The sequence below is a fragment of the Anastrepha ludens genome, chromosome 5 (genome assembly GCF_028408465.1).
Source record: "Anastrepha ludens isolate Willacy chromosome 5, idAnaLude1.1, whole genome shotgun sequence".
Taxonomy (NCBI): Eukaryota; Metazoa; Arthropoda; class Insecta; order Diptera; family Tephritidae; genus Anastrepha; species Anastrepha ludens.
The window spans coordinates 17,810,478-17,829,596 of record NC_071501.1 but is presented as its reverse complement, the minus strand read 5'-3'; the positions used below and the strand labels follow the sequence as shown (position 1 = coordinate 17,829,596).

The 19,119-nt window shown below is 38.7% G+C and overlaps 1 protein-coding gene across 1 annotated transcript; it reads right to left on the bottom strand.

Annotated features, from left to right (window-relative positions):
• Positions 1 to 1,430: 1,430 nt before the first annotated feature.
• Positions 1,431 to 2,210, bottom strand: LOC128863645 (uncharacterized). Its single transcript, XM_054102897.1, has one exon. The coding sequence runs from the start codon at positions 2,208 to 2,210 to the stop codon at positions 1,431 to 1,433; it is 780 nt and encodes a 259-aa protein (XP_053958872.1).
• Between the last annotated feature and the right edge of the window lie 16,909 nt (positions 2,211 to 19,119).

Here is a 19,119-nt window from a genome sequence, read left to right as displayed (position 1 = left end):
GATTTAAAATAAAACTTGCAAAAATTTAGATTATTTAGGGTTTAACTTTTTTTATTCAAAATGGGGTTCCTAATTAGGGATCTTAGTTATGTGTGATAAAATGGCATGATATAAATGTCCACGATGAGCACCTCTACAGATAAAATCCCCCAACAAGTCAATTCTTGAATGCTCAATTGGTGAGAACGTCGAGACATCGATCTTGAAGGTTGTTCAGCAATACTTTGCGCTACAGCAGCAAAATTCGCAACAGAACGTCCAGTTTTGGGTGCGCCCGTACTTTTTTAATTTTCGATTAAGAAAGCTTCTTGAACCAGAACCAGCTTCTTGAAATTTTTTCACCAACCTTTGACCTCCCGACTCGATCGGGTGATTATTTCCGTCAAAAAAATTACGCATTTTGCGACAGTTTTTTCTTAAAGATCTACTATTTTCTTAAAAAGTTTCAATACTTTAAACGAGTCCAGAAAAGGTAAATTTTCTATTCAAAAATTTAAAGCTGGTTACCGAAATTTGGTTTCTTCTACACTGGATTTCTCTTAAAATTTACTACGGAGTTCGAAACCAGGCTTCCATTTGTTGCAAAATAAAAACTGACCCACCATAATGCAAATATGCCTATGCGTATCCTTATCTGTCAATATTTATTTTTTCCTGAACACAAAAACAAAAAATTGCGATCTAATCGTCTAATTGAAAAACCTGCAACTCCTGTCTTTTGAACTTTCCTGTATTAAATATATTTTTTTTAATTTTCTTGTATAGGCTGTTCTTTTTTTTACATTTTTATACATATGTAATTTTTATTTTTCTGAGAACAACAAATAGCAAACTTCTAATTTTTAGCTTCATAGAGTGTTTTGGTTTTTTTTTTGTGCTTTTGAACTTTCTTGGATTAATTAATTTTTTGTTTTTTGGTTTTTTGAGAACAAAAAATAGTCGGCTCTGTAATTCTATTCAGTGTTTGTTTTTTGTTTTTTTAATTTTCTTGTATTAATAAGTTTGTTTTTTGTTTTTTGAAAACCAAAAACAGCCAACTTTGGCTCTTTAGCTTCTTGGTTCAATTATTAAAGGTTTGCTCACTAGTGGTATTGTATTTAAGGAAGTGAATAATGTGGAAAATATTAAATCTTTTTGGCAAAAATGGTAGCAAAAAAAGTATTTTCTTACTTAAATGGAAACAAACTGCGAACGGTTTAAAAAATAAATTTTTATTAATATTTGAATGTAAATAATGGAAGTTATTAGCGGAAATTACCAAGTCTAATGAGATGCACGAATTATTTAGCAATCTTTATTTAGAGTTTTACAAAAAAACGATATTAATGTTGTCACAGAATAAAGAACAATCAGAATAATAAGTAATAACAGATGACACGCGTAGTGTTGCCAGAAATAATTTCAACACGCCCTCTCAATATGCGGATCATCTAAGCAGTTAAACCAAGTCCAGTACGACATCTTTCGTGATTTACTCGTGCTAATGGTTTTGTCATCACATCCGCAAGCATCTCATGCGTTGATATGTGTGCCAATGTGAATAACCCTTTACTGACGCATTCTCGAACAAAGTGGTGCTTTATGTCGATATGTTTGGTCCTCGCATGGTAAACCGGATCACTCGCCAAACATTGCGCTCCTCTATTATCCACATATATTGTAATATCAGTAAACTCTTTAGTGCCAATCTCGAGTAAAAGGCTACGTAGATAAACTGCCTCTTTAGCTGCTTCTGCCAAACTAACATATTCGGCCTCTGTTGACGAAAGTGCGACAGTACGTTGTTTTTGTGATTTCCAGCTAATGGCTGCATTGCTGAGCAAATATGCATAGCCCGTATAAGAACGACGATCGCTTGTGCATCCACCCCAGTCAGCATCGGTGTAACCTACAAGCGGAAGGGCTGTCCTTTGATACACCAATCCTTTATCAGCCGTGCCAGCAAGATACCTTAAGACACGTTTAACCGCATTCCAGTGTGCTTTCGAAGGATCATTTACGAACTGCGCCAATCTTGCCACCGTGTTAGCTATGTCGGGTCTTGTGGCAACGGACAAATACATAAGAGCCCCAATTATTTCCCTATATGGATAGATTTTATCAAGCTTCTCGCAAGATTTATCAAAAACCGTAATACATTCTGACGGCGTAGCTACTGGGTTACACTCACTCATGCCGTATTGTCTCAATAGTTCTAATATGTAACCCATTTGCTTCAAAATAATTACACCATTCTCTTGATGAATCTCTAATCCAAGACAATAGTTGGCTTTACCGACATCTTTAATGTCGAAATCATTTAAAGTTGCTGCTTAAATTTGTGAATTATATTTGGTTCACGTGACGCTATTAGTAAATCGTCCACATATACCAACAACAAAACTAAATTTGTATCGAATTCTCCATAGAATAAACATGGTTCATTCTTTGTGGCCCGTAATCCCATACTTAAAACCTTCAACTTAAGTTTGGAGTACCACTGCCGTCCAGCTTGCTTTAGGCCGTATAGCGCTCTCTCAAGTCGACAGGCGTTGCCACCATTACTTAAATCGTTCAGCATTTTGGATGCTTTTCTACCAATTTCACCCTCCTTATCATTATTTAATATAATTCGTTGCAAAATATCGTATAACATAGTTGGCACTTTCATGAGCACTTTTTCATCTAATGCTCCATTCAGATATGCGCTCACAACATCAAACTGCCAAATTGTGAGGCCAAAGTGTGCCGACAAAGCGAGCATTAACCGTACTGTATCTAATCGTGCTACCGGTGCAAACCTTTCATAGTAATTAACCCCGTATGTTTGACTACAACCTTTAGCTACAAGTCGAGCTTTTCGCCTCTCTATTTTACCATCTGGCCCACACTTGTTCGTCAGAACAAAACGGCAAACAACTACATCTTCCTTCTCAGTAGTCTTAACAATATCCCACGTATCATTCTTTATAATATTAGTGATTCGTCCTCTCTTTCCAGTTCGCAGTAATTTTGGTGCTCCTGGTGCTCTTTTCATTTCTTTTACATCTTCTTGAACCTTGACAACAGGTTCACTGCTCCTTACACTCTGGTTATTTGGATGAGGTGAGAACTCCACACTTTTGGGACTGGCGCTATTATTCTCTTCTGCAAATGTTGGCAGCGACAGCAGCTCATCAATATCGCGAGTTGGGGGGGGAATACACCGGTTGTTGTTCATTTATAAACCTGACGTCACGCGCACATATGATTTTATGCTCTTTTGACAACCACACCCGATAACCCTTCTTATCTCGTGGATATCCCACAAACACGCCTTCAAATGACCTGGGAGCAAGTTTACTTTTCGAAGCTACTTTATCTAGTACCATCACCTTAGATCCAAATGTACTAAAGTACTTCACATTGGGTTTCACTTTGTTCAAACACTCATAAGGCGTCTTCCCTTGTAAGCTTCTCGATGGACATCTGTTCCTTATATGACAAGCAGTCGCTACAGCTTCTGACCAAAAACTTCTACGCAGACCGGATTGCAACAAAAGACATCTAGTCATGTCCAGCAATGTCCTGTTCATCCTTTCTGCAATACCGTTTTGCTCAGGTGTACGAGGGATGCTCAGTCGACGTGCAATGCCCAAATCTGAAAGATACTTATCAAAATCATTATTTACATACTCACGCCCATTATCGGACTGCAAACACTTTATTTTTAATCCTGTTTGCCTTTCCATGAATTGCTGATACATCTTAAAAGCTTCAAAGACACCAGATTTCTCACGCGATAGGTATATTTCGCACCACCTGGTGCAGTCATCTATGAAGGTAACGAAATATCTTGCTTTGGAAAATGACTGTTCCCTAAACGGTCCAACAACGTCCGAATGCACTATGTTCAAAGGCTTTGATCAAGGTACTCTGCCCTTATTAAAAGGAAGTGCAGACATTTTACCGGCCACACATACTTCGCACTGTGACAATTGCTTAACGTCGCCAAAATCTGATAAAGGAACGACACCATCATGCATAAACCTTGATAAATCTGCCGCGTTTAGATGACCCAAACGACAGTACCACTTCAACAGTTCGGAGCACTTCGTTTGAGCAGCAGCGCACTCGCTGTTTTCACGAACAAAGTATAAATCGCCCTTGCGATCTGCAATCAAAGTTCTAACGCCACTTGCATTACATACATAAGCACCTTCTTTGGAAAATGTCACTCTGTGTCCTTTATCGGTAATTTTTGCCACCGAAATTAAATTCGTACGCAACTCGGGCACAAACAACATGTTCTGAAACTCAATATGCCGCTGACCATTTTCACTTGACACTGACAACTTCACCACGCCTTTGCCTTTAACATCTGCACAAGCCTGACTTGCCAAATTGAGCTTCGCTTTTGACGTATTTTCCATCGTTTTAAAATTATATTCATCACCACACAGGTGCGCCGTACATCCACTGTCTAACACCCATCCGCGCTTTAATCGTTTAGTACTCACACCAAATGTCCCGTCTGTTGTCCCAGAATGGCATGCAACATACGTATCGTCAACACTATATGCTAAACTTTTGGAATTTCTACCGCCTTCATGCTTTGAAGGACATACGCTGATATTGTGCCCTAGTACACCACACTTGAAACATCTTATTTCCTTTTTACTTTTAGAAAAATGTTTACGAGCATTTTCACGTGACTTTGCAGTCATTGCTATTACTCTACTGCCCGATGACTGCTGACGTGCTTCGCTCTCTTCCATTATTTTTACTTTAAGCACTTCAGCGGTGGGAAGTGAATCTCGTGACTCGATTGCACAACGAGAATTCTCATAAGTAGACGGCAAGCTGTATAGCAGCATAATTGAAAGAAGATCTCCATTTATCTGCACGCTCATGCTCTCCAATTTATCTACGGCATCAAAAAATTTCGCAATATGCTCTTTCACATCTTCGCCTTCCGTCAACTTCTGTAACATTAGCTGCTTCAGTAGCGTTGCCTTTCGCGCCGGACCTTTTGACGCATAAATTGACTCCAATTTGACCCATACTTCTCGTGATGTCTCACATCCACGTACCTGTTTCAATTCAGACGGATGTATAGCCAAAATCAAATCAGCTTTAGCTTTACGGTCATTTTTCAACCATGTGCTTCTCGCAGCAGGCTCGGTTCTGACGGTATCGCCACATGACCACTTACATATTCCCAAAGATCATTTTTTACCAGCAATGCTTCTACTTGCATGCTCCAAGTATCGAAATTCTCCTTCGATAACAACTCGATCCGGGATGAGCTGGATGCAGAACTCGAGGCCATCACGCTAAATGTATCGCTATATTTGTATGCGTCGATTTGACTTACCAAACTTTGAGTTTTCTTCAAAATATTATGCATGGACAAACTATGGTACTAGATACGCTTTATTTTCGACATCTGGGCCCATAACCTAATGAGATGCACGAATTATTTAGCAATCTTTATTTAGAGTTTTACAAAAAAACGATATTAATGTTGTCACAGAATAAAGAACAATCAGAATAATAAGTAATAACAGATGACACGCGTAGTGTTGCCAGAAATAACTTCAACAAAGTCTAATATTAAAACAAAAAATTATTTCACTTAATCCAAGATTTTATTTTGTGATTTAATTTTAAATTTAAAACCGATGGCGAAGTTGTGAAGTTTCGCCAATATCAAACTATTTTGTTCAAAGTCAACAAATAAATGGCACGTAAAATTCTGTTAGCTGTTTCGCCGAGATCCTCCTCCTATTTGTAGCGCGCGTTCCACAAATGGAAGGACTTACAGTTTTAAGCCAATTCTGGTAGATGGCTTTTTATGAGAAGCTTTTACATGCTGGTACTGTGCTTTGCTAAGCTCCTCTGGACACTTCATCCATCCATGGGAAGGTAGGCTCATTGGAAACAAGTTCCGTTAATCCCAACTTTTTTATAATGAGGTATGCAATGTTATCGATCCCGTCGGGACTATCCAATTATTCTCCCTATCGTAACTGTTTGGGAAATGCTAGCTTATTGCAAAACATGAGTTCCATTTAATTCACCACATCATAAGAAATAAATCTTTGTGAATTCTCCACTCATCGATCTCGGATTGCCCCAATTACTCTATCATATCCTGACTTAAGCGGTATGTATTTCATATCATACTACGATTGTCCTGATCATACTTATCAAAACTCTTTAGCGATTTGTCGCTCGTAAGCAGACCATTTTTAAAATGAAATGTTTTTTCTACAAATTTTACTTTTCCTCCACTTTTACTCAAAATTTCTAGAGCTTACTAAGGGAGCCGATTTGTCAAGAGAGAATGAAAAAGCTGTTTACTGAGCAAATCTTTTATCATTGAATCATGCTTTAGCTTCATTGAGTTTTTGTTTTGGTTTTTTTTCGAATTTTCTTGCATCAATAAATTTTTTTTCTTTTTGAAGTTTTTTGTTTTAATGAATTCTTTTTTTTTTTTGAGAACGAAAAATAGCCAAATTCGTTTTTTTAATTTTATTCTGTTTTTGTTTTGGTTTTTGGTTTTTTTTTTAATTTTCTTCTAGTGATAAATAGCTTTTTTTGTTTTTTAAGAACAAAAAATAGCAAAGATCGGCTTTTTAGTTTCATTTTGTTTCGGTTTTTTTCGAATTTTCTTGTATCGATGCACTTCTTTTTCGTTTTGAAATTTCTTTTATTAATGAATTCTTTTTTTGTGTTTTTTGAACAACAAATGGCCAATTTCAGTTCTTTAGCTCCATTAAGTTTTTGGTTTTATTTTGCTTTTATTTTTGTTTTTGAATTTTTTCGCATTGATTATTTTTTTGGTTTTTAAAAACAACAAATAGCCAACTTCGGCTTTTATTTCATTCTGTTTTTGTTTTGGTTTTGGTTTTCGGTTTTTTTTTTTAATTTTCTTGTATTGATAATTTTTTTAATGTTTTTTTAAAACAACAAATAGTCAAATTCCCTAGCTCCATTAAGTTTTTGGTTTTAGGTTGCTTCTTTTTTTTAGTTTTATTGTATTAATGAATTCGTTTTGTTTTTGAGAACAACAACTTCGGCTATTTAGCTTCATTCACTTTTTTGCTTTGCTTTTTGTTACTTTTCTTTTATTGGTTAATTTTTTTTTTTTTCATTTTTGAATTTTCTTGCATCGCTTAATGTGTTTTTTTCCTTAGTAAGTTTTGTTCTGTTGATTAATTTCTTTTGTGTGTTTTGTTTTTTTTAATTTTCTTTTATTCATTAACTTTTTCTAGTGATTTTCTTGTATACATAATTTCTTTTTTTAGTTTTTGGGAACAGAAAATAACCAAACAATCACTTGCCGTTTCTTCAGCTTCATTCATTTTTTATTTTGTGTTGTTGTGTTTTTGAACCAACCAAATGACAGGCACAATCCCTTGGCTTTTATTAAATTTTATTTGAAAACCCCAAACTCTCGTATAAAAGCTAAAAAACTGTATAAGTTTCGGATTCCAATCAAATGGTTTTTGTGTTTGAGTGATTTTGCAGCCATAGCCCGGCATTCATAACTAAATGCACTCACACTCAAGCGAACTGTAGTGCATTCATCAAGTCTATTATTGCTATCAATGCTCTAAGCGAGCCACGGCCCGGACATAGAATTAGATATACACACACGCAAACATACACTAAAACCAAGTATTCTGGCTTACTCGCTCCCATGCAAGCATTTAAAAGCATACACACACATACACCGCCTACACATCGCTCACACATTCATATCTTCCAAACACACCCGCGGGCATATTGGTATGATTTTTGTTATTCTGTTGTTGTTGTTTCGTGTATTTCGTTCCACTTTCAATTTGTTAGCCGCCAACAGTTGCCTAGGGCATTTGACGCGCTGCGGAGGCGGCAGGAAACTATTCGCTTATATGCATGTATGTGTGTATGTATGTATGCACACACTACCGCTCTTACTCATGCACTACTGAGTGGTGAGTGACCCGCGCAGCATTCAGGTGCGCAAGGTGGCATGGATTTTGCCGCAATTTCAATACAAATTGGAAATTTTATGATCGGCTATAGCCGTTTCGCAGTTTTTATGCTTGTTTTCATTTTTTGTTTTTTGTGTAATTTTTTCCATTTCGAACTTTTTCCATTTAATATGGAACCCATTTTGCAGTAGAGCGTTGTCGAGCGCTGCCTATGAGCGTTGGCAAGAAGCGGGCATTACAAGATGGCATATACGGCGTAAATCCCAATCCCAAATGCAATCGTCGATTTTCTGCTTCTACGTGCCATCAGCAGTGCGCCATTGCAGCCCACAGCTGCCTAACTTCTTTGCCAACAACTTCCCGCCCATGCAATTTGGATGAGCAATCGCTCAGCTGGTGTATTGCTTTTTCATTTTGTAGGATTTTTTTTTTTTAATTTTTTCCTCTTTTTAGTGTTTGCTCTCATGCCTACCTGCTGGTGTGTGTACTGCGCTTTTCTAACATTCTTCGCTCATTTCTAAAACACCACTTTCGCTAACTGAAATGCTGACTGCATTTTTTCCATGTTTCTGTTCGTTTTATATTTTTTTTTACTTTTAATTTTTTTGTACTCGTTATAACTTTTTTCATTCATTTATATACGCTCGCACGCAGTCGTCGTCCATTTGCCAGCCGTTTTGGTGGTCGAGGTCGCTGCTGTGCATTGCCTATTTTGCAGCGTTTTTCCTATAGCCTAACAGTGCATCATTGCGCGTGGCAAAGCGCGTTTGCGGTTTTGTTGGGTTATTTTGTAGTAGAAGTGCTGACCACTAAACTGGTTGCATGTGCTGACTATGGAGCGTTGTGCACACGGCTATTATGGGTGTATAAATGTATATGAGTTGTAGCATACTTTTAGGCACTACAGCATGATTGTGGTTTTATAGTGAGTTAGTTGGAAAAATCTCATATGTGGCAATGCTGCGCGCGTATGTGTGTGGTTTTCGTTCAATTACTGCATAACCGATTTGCATGAGAGCGATTTTTATGAATTTTTGCGCTTTCGCTTTCGGAAATGTTTAGATCACATTTGGGCATTCAAACTACAGGCTGAGCAAATTGCTCAGGGCATTGTGAAAAAGTGCAGTATTTAGAAATAACTTTTCAAGCATTAAATGAAAGAAGAAATATTTAAATGTTTGAATATTTAAATTTTTATCGAAAGGTCAATTATTAAGTAACTGACTCTATCGTCTCTATGTCAATGATTGACGATGGTATATCTCTAGGATTTTATTCAGCTGATGAATTTTTTTTTCTGCAACTGAACCTTCTTAGGGCTCAACACTTAATGTTGTTGTTGCTGTTGTTGTTGTTGTAACAGCATAAACATTCCCCGTGCATATACGAGGAATGCTACTGAAGTGACAGTCCTTAGCCGGATATAAATCCGGCTCGTTCCTGTTACGTAGAACCGACTGTCGTGGGAACTTGTGACTTTCTTGCATCAGATCTAAAAAAAAGGACCGTACGTCTGGCAGAATGCGTCCATCATGCCGGTTGTGTTAAAATTGTTAAAAAAGGGTATTACTATAAGAGCATTTTCCAATCCACAGTTATACGCAGTATGACCGGAGTAAAAGCAAGGAAATATTGTAAAATGTTAAATATAAGACCCAATGTGGGATAGACAGCAAAAAACACTCCGAAATATTTCACGTTTTATGTGGGCAAAAAGTAAGGTGAATTTATTTGTCAAACTTCGCGGGATTAAAATTCCACTCTAGTTATTTTTTTCATGAGTTGGCAGCACTGTTCTTTCGGATAGCCAAGCCGCAATCCAGGCGCTGGACGCGACTATAACAACTTCTAAAGTGGTGGAGCAAAGTAGGAATAGCCTCACCAACTTGGGCGAAAACCATAAAGTTACCTTAATCTGGGTCCCGGGACATCGGAGCATCGAAGGTAACGAAAAAGCTGATGAACTGGCAAGAGAGGGATCTGCCATGAATAACGCTCTTGCAGAATCGGTATTCACACCACTAGGTGCAGCCAAGAGTGCAATCTCCCTAAAATACCTTCGAATTGCGGATTATAGATGGAGAGACCAGACGAAATGCAAAATCAGCAGAACGTTATGGCCCATCTACAACCTCAAGCAATCGTTGACATTAATTAACATGAAACGACGGGACACCTGTAGACTTACGGCAGTCATAACTGGCTTCTGGTCTATCGGAGAACAAGCCGCCAAAATGGGCATCCCTCAAAACACATACTGTCATAGTTGTAAACAACCGGGGAAAAAAGAAACAATCTTCCAATTCCTCTGTGAATGCCCTGCCCTATGGAAGGACAGAATGTTAACCCTGGGCAAACCGCTGTTCGAGAGTCTCGAGCAGCTGTCTGGCTTAGAAGTCAACAACCTAATAAGGTTCCTAACCGCACAGACTGGATATAGTCATGCTGTAAATAACTGGTAAACAAGTTGGGAACGATGATGTGGCAACAAAATGGTGCGGAAGCGCTAGCTGGATTCTGGAAGAATCACCACTCTAACCAACCAACCACAGCACTGTTAATAACATCTGTGCCAACTTTCATGTGAATGTCATTATCAGTAATATATTTACGCTTGTGTTTACCAAACAACCAAGAGTGCATTTTTCGATTTTTACAATGTCTGATTTGATTGAGCAGAGAAGTGCCATGTCGCAGAAAAATGTTTATAAGTTGTACAAAGACTTCAAAGAGGGTCGATAACGTGTTCATGACTTGGAGCGCTCCGGACGACCATCGACGTCAACAGATGACCAACACGTCAATAAAGTGAAGGAGTTAGTGCTCAAAAATCGTCGGTTGACTGTTAAAGACTTACTCATATGATCGGAATATCAGAAGGATCTGTGAAAACCATTTTGAAAGACCATTTGGGCCTACGAAAAGTCAAACCTCGTTTGGTACCGAAAACTCTCAATTTCTTGGAAAAAAGTCGTCGCGTTGATGTGTGTGAAACAATGCTGTCGGACTATCAGGACAAGCTCAAATGCATCACTACGGGAGATGAGACTTGGATTTATGCTTGCGACCCTGAAACAACCGACCAATCAAGCGAATATCGTGCTAAAGGCGAGGCCAGACCGAAAAGAGCACGTCAAAGTCGTTCAAAAATAAAGGTCATGATGACAGTATTTTTCGATTGTCGTGGTTTGGTGCACTATAAATTCCTTCCACCTGGCCAAACTGTTAATAAGGAATATTATTTGAGCGTTATGTGTCGTTTACGTGAAGCAATTCGTCTAAAAAGACCAGAATTATGGGCCAACAACTCTTGGTTTTTGCATCACGATAATGCACCGTCTCACACTGCACTCGTTCTTCGTGACCATTTCGCCAAAAATTCCACGCATATCGTTCCGCAACCACCGTATTCGCCTGATTTGGCTCCGTGTGACTTCTGGCTATTCCCAAAACTCAAAAGACCTTTCCGGGGAACGCGTTTCGAGTCGATTGGGGAGGTAAAAGCAGAATCGAAGAAGGTGCTGATGGCTATACCGGAAATGGACAATTTGGCATGTTTCGGGGATTGGAAAAATCGTTGGCATAAGTGTATTTCATCGAGAGGAGATTATTTTGAAGGGGATGAAATTGATTTACAAGAATAAATAAAGATTTTTAATTTTACAACCAAATTCACCTTACTTTTTGCCCACACGAAGTATGTACGCGTACACCCTTTTTGGGTGTTTGGCCGAGCTCCTTCTCCTATTTGTGGTGTGTGTCTTGACATTGCTCCACAAATGGAGGGACCTGCAGTTTTAAGCCGATTCCGAACGGCAGATATTTTTTTATGAGGAGCTTTTTCATGGCAGAAATACACTCGGAGGTTTGCCATTGCCTGCTGAGGGGCGACCGCTATTAGAAAGAACTTTGTATGGGCATAATGAACCTCAAAAAAATACGATGGCTTGGACGTGTTATATGCTCCGGTAAAAATGTTCTTCGTCTCAGTACCCACAAGAGGACAGAGAAAACAAAAATGCTAATGAACGGTATGGAATGACCAGGTGCGGAAGACCGCTTCACCGTTGGTAAGAAAAAATTATGGAACTTCGCAAAGGATGGAGGCAATTGAAGAAAGGAAGAAGGAAGTCTCAGCCCACGGCGACAAATTTTTGGTGTGACATATAAGAAAAATGAGATATGTAGATTGTATATGAGTGTTCTACTCTTAAGGTACGCGTATTTTATGGATCCAAATTTTAATGGAAGTATGCGCTTCTTTTTCTTCTTGATTAGCGCGATAATCGCTTACACGAGTTTGGCCGAGTTCAACAAAGCGCGCCAATCGTTTCTTTCTCATGCTAACTGGCGCTAGTTGGACACCTGATCTTTTCAACGCAGAGGTGCGCTTCCTCTTCCTCTGCTACCATCAGCTGATACTGCATCGAATACTTTCAGAGCCGGTGTGTGTCGCATAAGTCAACCGCTTCAAGCTAACACATAACCTCCGACAAACTTTCCCATACAATTTTAGTAAATAAATTCGCATTTTTTGGTTTTCATTCGACTTTTCTTGATCTGATTCGATCCCATTTAATAGTTATCGATGTGTTTTTCCTAGTTCCCAGTTTTTTCTATACCAAATATATTATCTATAAATTGCCAAAAATATTCAATAGAAAAACATATTCCTAATTGTTTCTCCTTTTGTAGTAAATTTAAATTTATAAATTTATAAAAATATTTTTTTCGCTTTAAAATGCATCCTCATTGCTTTATAATTACTTCTTGCCACCACGAAATAGCCTCAAGTGAAATTTGATACTTTCAAAGACAACCAAAAAGAAAAAAATTACAAAAATGAAAACTTTACCTCAAAACTTATGCCATTAGTATCATTGGAATATGCGTTGTGGAAGAAACGAAAAAAAACGCAACAAATTCCCCAACAGCGAACCGCAAATAAACAAATTAGCATACCACTACATACTCGTATACTGGCAAACTTTTGCATGTTCCCTTTATTTAATTTTTTTTTTTTTAGTTTTTTGTTTTTTTTTGTTACTTAATTTATTTTGTTAGTCTAGACCAGATCATTAAACAAAAACAGCCACGAAGGTATAATCCACTTCGCATTTTTCTACGCCTGCCAAAGCACCGGAAGTGAAGGGACAATGGTGATTTTTATAGCGACTGGCTCAGCTCAATAGCTCCCAGTGCTCATTAAATATTTGACTGTCAACGTTTTGCCCTAATTCCCGGTAATTGTATAAAGAGCGCGTCAAAACGCACAGGAAACTGTTGCAAAGTTTTCTTTTATTATTATTTCAAAATGGCCAGCCTGCGCGTACACAGAAGAGGCTGGCGACTAACGGAATAATAATAAAACAAACGCAATGGCATAAACGTCGAGCTAGCGAAATATAGTGGAGAGGAGAGGAGAGAAGAGGAGAGAAAATTAGAAGAGCACTACGCCCATGGAGTGGATTTTATATGGAAATCAAATGTAGCCACTGGGAAGTGTAACTGCTTTTTGCTATTGTTGTGCAAAATAGTATAAAAAAGAAAAAAATTTTAGGCGCCTCCCTTTCGTCGTTTGTATTATTTCTTATTTCTTTAACATTTTTCTTGAACGCAAGAACTTTTGCTTGTTTTTTTTTTTTTGTATATTCTGTTCTCAGTTGCAATTAATTATTTATTTATTATTTTATTATTTGCAAGACAGAATTTTATGGTGAGCGCAGATTTTTGGCATTTTAATTAAATTTTTGTTCATTATATTTCGTATTTCACTGCATGCATCTTCTGCATTCCCTACTTCCCGTCGTCCCCTCGCTTTGCGCTTGTGTTAATTATTTAATAATAGTGGGCAAATCTCATACATTCCTTAAATCACTTGGTTTTTGCTGAAAGAAAATTGCTTCATTATTTTTCGTACTTTCTTGAGTTCCTGTACTCAGCATTAAAATAGACAAAATGAAAAAAAAAAAATTATTAAAGAGAATACAAATTAATTTCAATGTTTATTTGAAAGGAGAAATATTGAAATAACTAGCGTTTTTTCCTCGAAATTTAAGGTTCTAATTAAAAAAATGCTATGTATTCAGAATTCATTTTTGAACAAATTTTTTACTAAGTAAAAAAAATAATTATGACTAATGGAAATCTTTATTTTGACCTTTACGAGGTAGCGTAAAATTAATCACCCTGTCGGAAGATTTATAATTTTTGCAAACGGCACCGCATGGCAATCATATTTGCCAGTCTGTTTCTATACTGCAGCTGTCTAGTTCACAAGTGACAAATATGATTGCCACGCGTTGCCGTGTGCAAAAATTTTAAATCTTCCGACAGGGTAGTTAATTTTACGCTACCCTCTATAATTCAAGAGTTTTGAGTGGATTTCCGATCAAAACTGAAACTAATTCGTTGTATCATTTCCCGCTTTTATCGGATTTGGCACCCTGTGACTATTATTTATTCCTGTAACCATATTTGGTGATGAAAGAAAAATGTAACGAATGCATTGACCACCAACATTTTAAAAAATGGCTTGGAGAGCCCTCTTAATACATGGTGTCGCAAAAGTAACCTTGCGATGTTTTTTGGCTGTAATTTAAAAAAAAAAAATGAAAAACTTTGATTCTTCTTCTGGATTCTTTTTATTTGGTCTTTTAACTTTTTTTACATCAAGTCGAGAATGTGATGTCATGTAAATGGCCGCCGCCACAGTTGATTGCCATTTGAGCCCTTTTTATGGCATTTTCCATCACTTTGGCCAAAACTTCCGGCGATAGGTCCTCACATTCTTGACGGATATTGTCTTTAAGAACTGCAAGAGTCTGAGGCTTGTTAACATAAACCCGCGACTTCAAAAAGCCCCACAAAAAGAAGTCAGGAGCGGTCAAATCAGGCGATCTTGCTGGCCAGTGCAAATTGCCAAAACGGGAGATTAGGCGCCCGGGAAATGCATCCTTCAGCATATCGGTTGTGGCACGTGCAGTGTGTGCCGTTGCACCGTCCTGTTGGAACCACAGGTTTTCCAATCCCAATTCATCAAGTTGCGGCAAAAAAAACTCGTTGATCATTGCTCTGTAGCGCTCACCATTCACAGTAAACGTTTGGCCCGCGACGTCTTCGAAGAAAAAAGGTCCGATGACTCCTCCAGCGAAAACAGAACACCATACAGTGGCTTTGAGCGGGTGTAATGGCTCTTCGTGGCTTACACGCGGATTTTCAGTGCCCCAGAAGAGTAAATTTTGCTTATTTACGTACCCGCTAAGATGGAAATGGGCCTCATCACTCATGATTATTTTTGATGAAAAATCATCTTCCTCTTGGTGGTGATTAAGGATGGCTTGAGCGCATGTTAGACGCGATTGGCGGTCAGCAGCTAACAGCTGATGCACCGTCTGGACTTTGCACGGAAACATCTTCAAATCTCGTACCATAATTCGCTGTAAAGACCGTCGACTGATACCCATTTGCATGGCACGTCGTCTGGTCGATGTCGACGGCGCTTCCATGACGTCCTCGGCTACAGCAGCAATATTCTCTGCAGAACGGCTACTCCGGGGTCTACCACGCCTGGCAGCATCTCGTGTTGTGCCAGTCTCTTCGAGGCGAGCGGTTAAACGTCGCAATGTTTCACCAGTAGGCGTTGGACGGCGAGGAAATCTGCGACGAAATTCACGTTGTGCCAAAGTCACCGACCGATTATTGGTCAAATAAATAGTCAGCAATATTCCGCGTTCTGGAGCAGTGTAGCGTAACATTGTTTATTAACGTGTATTTCGCATGTGTTTACTACACAAATGTCAAAACAGAACTGACATTAGGGGCCAATCGCAAAATGTATAGCATTTTTTGATAGGAAGATTACTTTAGCGCCACCTGTTAAAAATACGTGGTTCTTTTCTACAGTAAAAACCAAGCTACTTAGTAAACATTCTATTGTATAACCTGATATTTTTTGGAAATCGTCGTACTAGTACGAGAGTGACTAGAATTGGACCAGTTGCAATGTGGCTAGGGATATGGATAGGCAGAATCTATATTTCTCTATTGAATAAGAATGATTCAAACGCTCTTAATGGGGATTAAACGGACATAAATGTTGATGTAGTTAATCATCTACACGGTGATCCATAAGCCAAAAATGGGCCACATCGCTGAATGGTTATGTACACCATAAGTGTGTCAAAGCGCGAGATGAACACTTTTCACAGAACGTCGAATTTCGTACTACAATTGGACGATTTGTAAATGTCTTTCCACGGTGAAATGTCAATGAATACTGAAAACAATTATGTACTTAGATTGACAGTAGTCACGCGGGATATATCAAAAACCCCTATTGGAAAACTACCTCCAAGCTGATCTCCCTTTATAGTCCAAGTACGTATTTGAGCAAAGTAGCTGATTAGTCTGGCGGTCTAAATTTTAGGTAATGGGCTGCAATCTATCGCTGCCTAAGAACAGCGCTACTCAATGGACCTGTTGTGTCACCCTGAACAGTTTTTCGGAGTAGGGGTTGGGTATGTGTCTTTGCTAATGATCTGAATTCTCTACTTCTTACTGCATTATGGGCGCACTGTGGAAGTGCAAAGGCTGCGAGTGATGTGTGTTACAGGAAATTAGGAACAAGATTTGGATTGAAAAGGGAGATACTTGCAATATTTAGATGTCCAGAAGCTAGGTTAGGTTAGGTAGTAATGGTTGCCCAAAGAGTGAGCTCACTTTGACGAAAAAAGTTTGGTTCATCCTTTGTGATGCCATTGCAAGAGGGGAAAAAGCGGCGAAAGAAAACAAAAATAACGATAGGATGAAAAGGAGAGGGGTAGGGAGGGTTGAGTATTTGTGGACTATGAACGGTGACTAATTTGCGGTTGTGTTAGCCGTTTTATGCTGCTGATGAAGTTCATCAGATTTTTAATATCAAACCCTGCTATATCAGCAAGCGCAGAAAATAAGTGATAACCAAGATGCTTGAATCCTAGTCTGGCGAAAGTGGGGCAGCTAAGGGGCAGGTGCTGAGATTATTCCACCTCAGCCTCCATACAGCTGACGTAAAACGTACTCGAAGTAATTCCGAGTCTCACGGTATGTATACCCCGCGGGCCACGAAACTTGAGAGATGAGATTTTGTCATTCTCAGAATATCTCTCGAACGCTTCCTATCCAAACGTGGCCAGAAGGACTTCGCAACCTTACATGTTCGTGTGCTTGCCCAACGCTCGCTGAGTTCCTGCAAAGCCCATCCTTCCAGGACTAGAGCGCAGGTTGTCAAGGGAATCCCGCTCCTCTCCTTTCGCGGGCACACTACCTCACAGATCCCTTGTCTGGCCAGCTCGTCGGCTTCGCAGTTTCCAGCAATGTGACTGTGACGAGGTACCCAAGTTATCCTAATGTCGAAGAATTCTGATGCAATCGAGAGAGAGACCAGGCATTGCCTGACCTGCTTCCAATGCACCATAATAGAGCCTAGGGCACTAATTGCCGCTTGGCTATCGGAGTAAATATATACCTTCTTAACAGTTATTACGCAAGTAAGTAGCCAGTCCGCAGCTTCTTTGATTGCGGCCACCTGTACTTGGAACACTCTACAGTGATCCGGTAACCAGAAGCAGCTTAAGGGGTTATATACCTTGTGTTTTTCAAAAAAATCAAAATAAATTTTATTTCTTTATCGTAAAGTACAATCCCTTGAGAACATTTTCCAAAAATTTCATAGAGATCTGAGCAATAGATCGAAAGTTACAGCGTTTTAAATTGTGCGTCGTCACGTCCTGAGCGTACGGCCTCATGCGGCGCTTGAAACTTTAAACGCGATTATCTCAAAAACGTGTTTTTCCAAAAATGCTTTTGCGGTGGACGCGATTGCAAAAAAAGTAATATATTCAACCGATTTTTATAATTTTTTTTTTTAAATTGTTCGTAATTGATGTCGCCTCTTAGTGAACGATCAACTTTTTATGTATAAATTTTTATTTTGCAGATATGAATTTTTTAATGCCAATTTTAGGACTGTAGAAGTGGAGTTTTTTAAAAACATGTTCCTATTTTCACAAAAATCAAAATATTTAATATATTGATCGTTCACTAAGAAGATATAGCCCTATACTAATGAAATCTTTTCGATTTTTTGATTTCAGTTGACTTGGTGGACTTGAATCGCGTCCACCGCAAGCCTCTTCCAAAAAAAGGGTCTTGGGGGAAAACGCCATAACTCCGCCATTTTTAAATATTTTTACACAAACAAAGCCTTTTTTTTTTCTTTAAACATTGTAATATCCAATAATAAAAACTTTTATACAATAAAATTATTGCTACATATCTTTAAAAAAAACCCAACTTTCGCTAATTTCACCGGACCACAAGGTATATAACCCCTTAAAAGGAAAATATTACCATGAAAAAATTGGCTTGTAGTGAAGAGCAAAACTTTAAATTTTAAATAGTAAATTAGCAAAAAACAAAGTGAGAATGGAAAATGGCAGCCAACTCGCTTCATGATCATCGTCTGCTGTCGCTTAAGAAAATGTAAGAGAATGCGGAAAATCTGCACTAATTACACTTGCAATTGCATTGAGGCGACTCTCAACTTTACAGCAACAATAACCAAAAGCTTTTAGCACAGCAATACCAAAATGCACGTTAGTTAGCAGCAAAGCCGCCACTAGCACGACACGAATATGTGAAAAACCTGCGGATAACCACAGCGAGTGGAAAAACAGATACTAAACGCACACTAACACAACCGACAATAGCAATAGTAAGTGGTTGCCACATTGACAGTACGAGTAAGTAAGTAAGTAAGTACTAGCAGCACAGCACTTTGGGTGAAGCCAACTGAGTGAAACAAATATCGGGGCAGTAAAGTGCAAAACCACAAGTAACCGCAACGACATGCAACGTCGACGGCAACAACAAAAACTGTAACAACCGAAGGCAAACAAAATGATGCAGTAGGTAGTTGTTGCGGCAGCAGCAGGAAATGCCACACATAATCTGGAGGTAGCGTTTGCAAAAATCACTGCACTGCACAACGACAAACTGGTGCATTTGCAGGTGGGGACAACTAGAGCAGAGGGATCAGAGTCAGTTGTAAGGCGTACGTATGTATTACAGGGCACAGCGACTAGCTGGCCGACAATGACGGTCGCCGAGTAGCAAACTTTGCCACTTCGTCAAT

What these genes read in the sequence shown, in the direction of transcription:
- LOC128863645 (XM_054102897.1), bottom strand. Translation starts at nt 2,210, where the DNA reads ATGGGTTACATATTAGAACTATTGAGACAATACGGCATGAGTGAGTGT.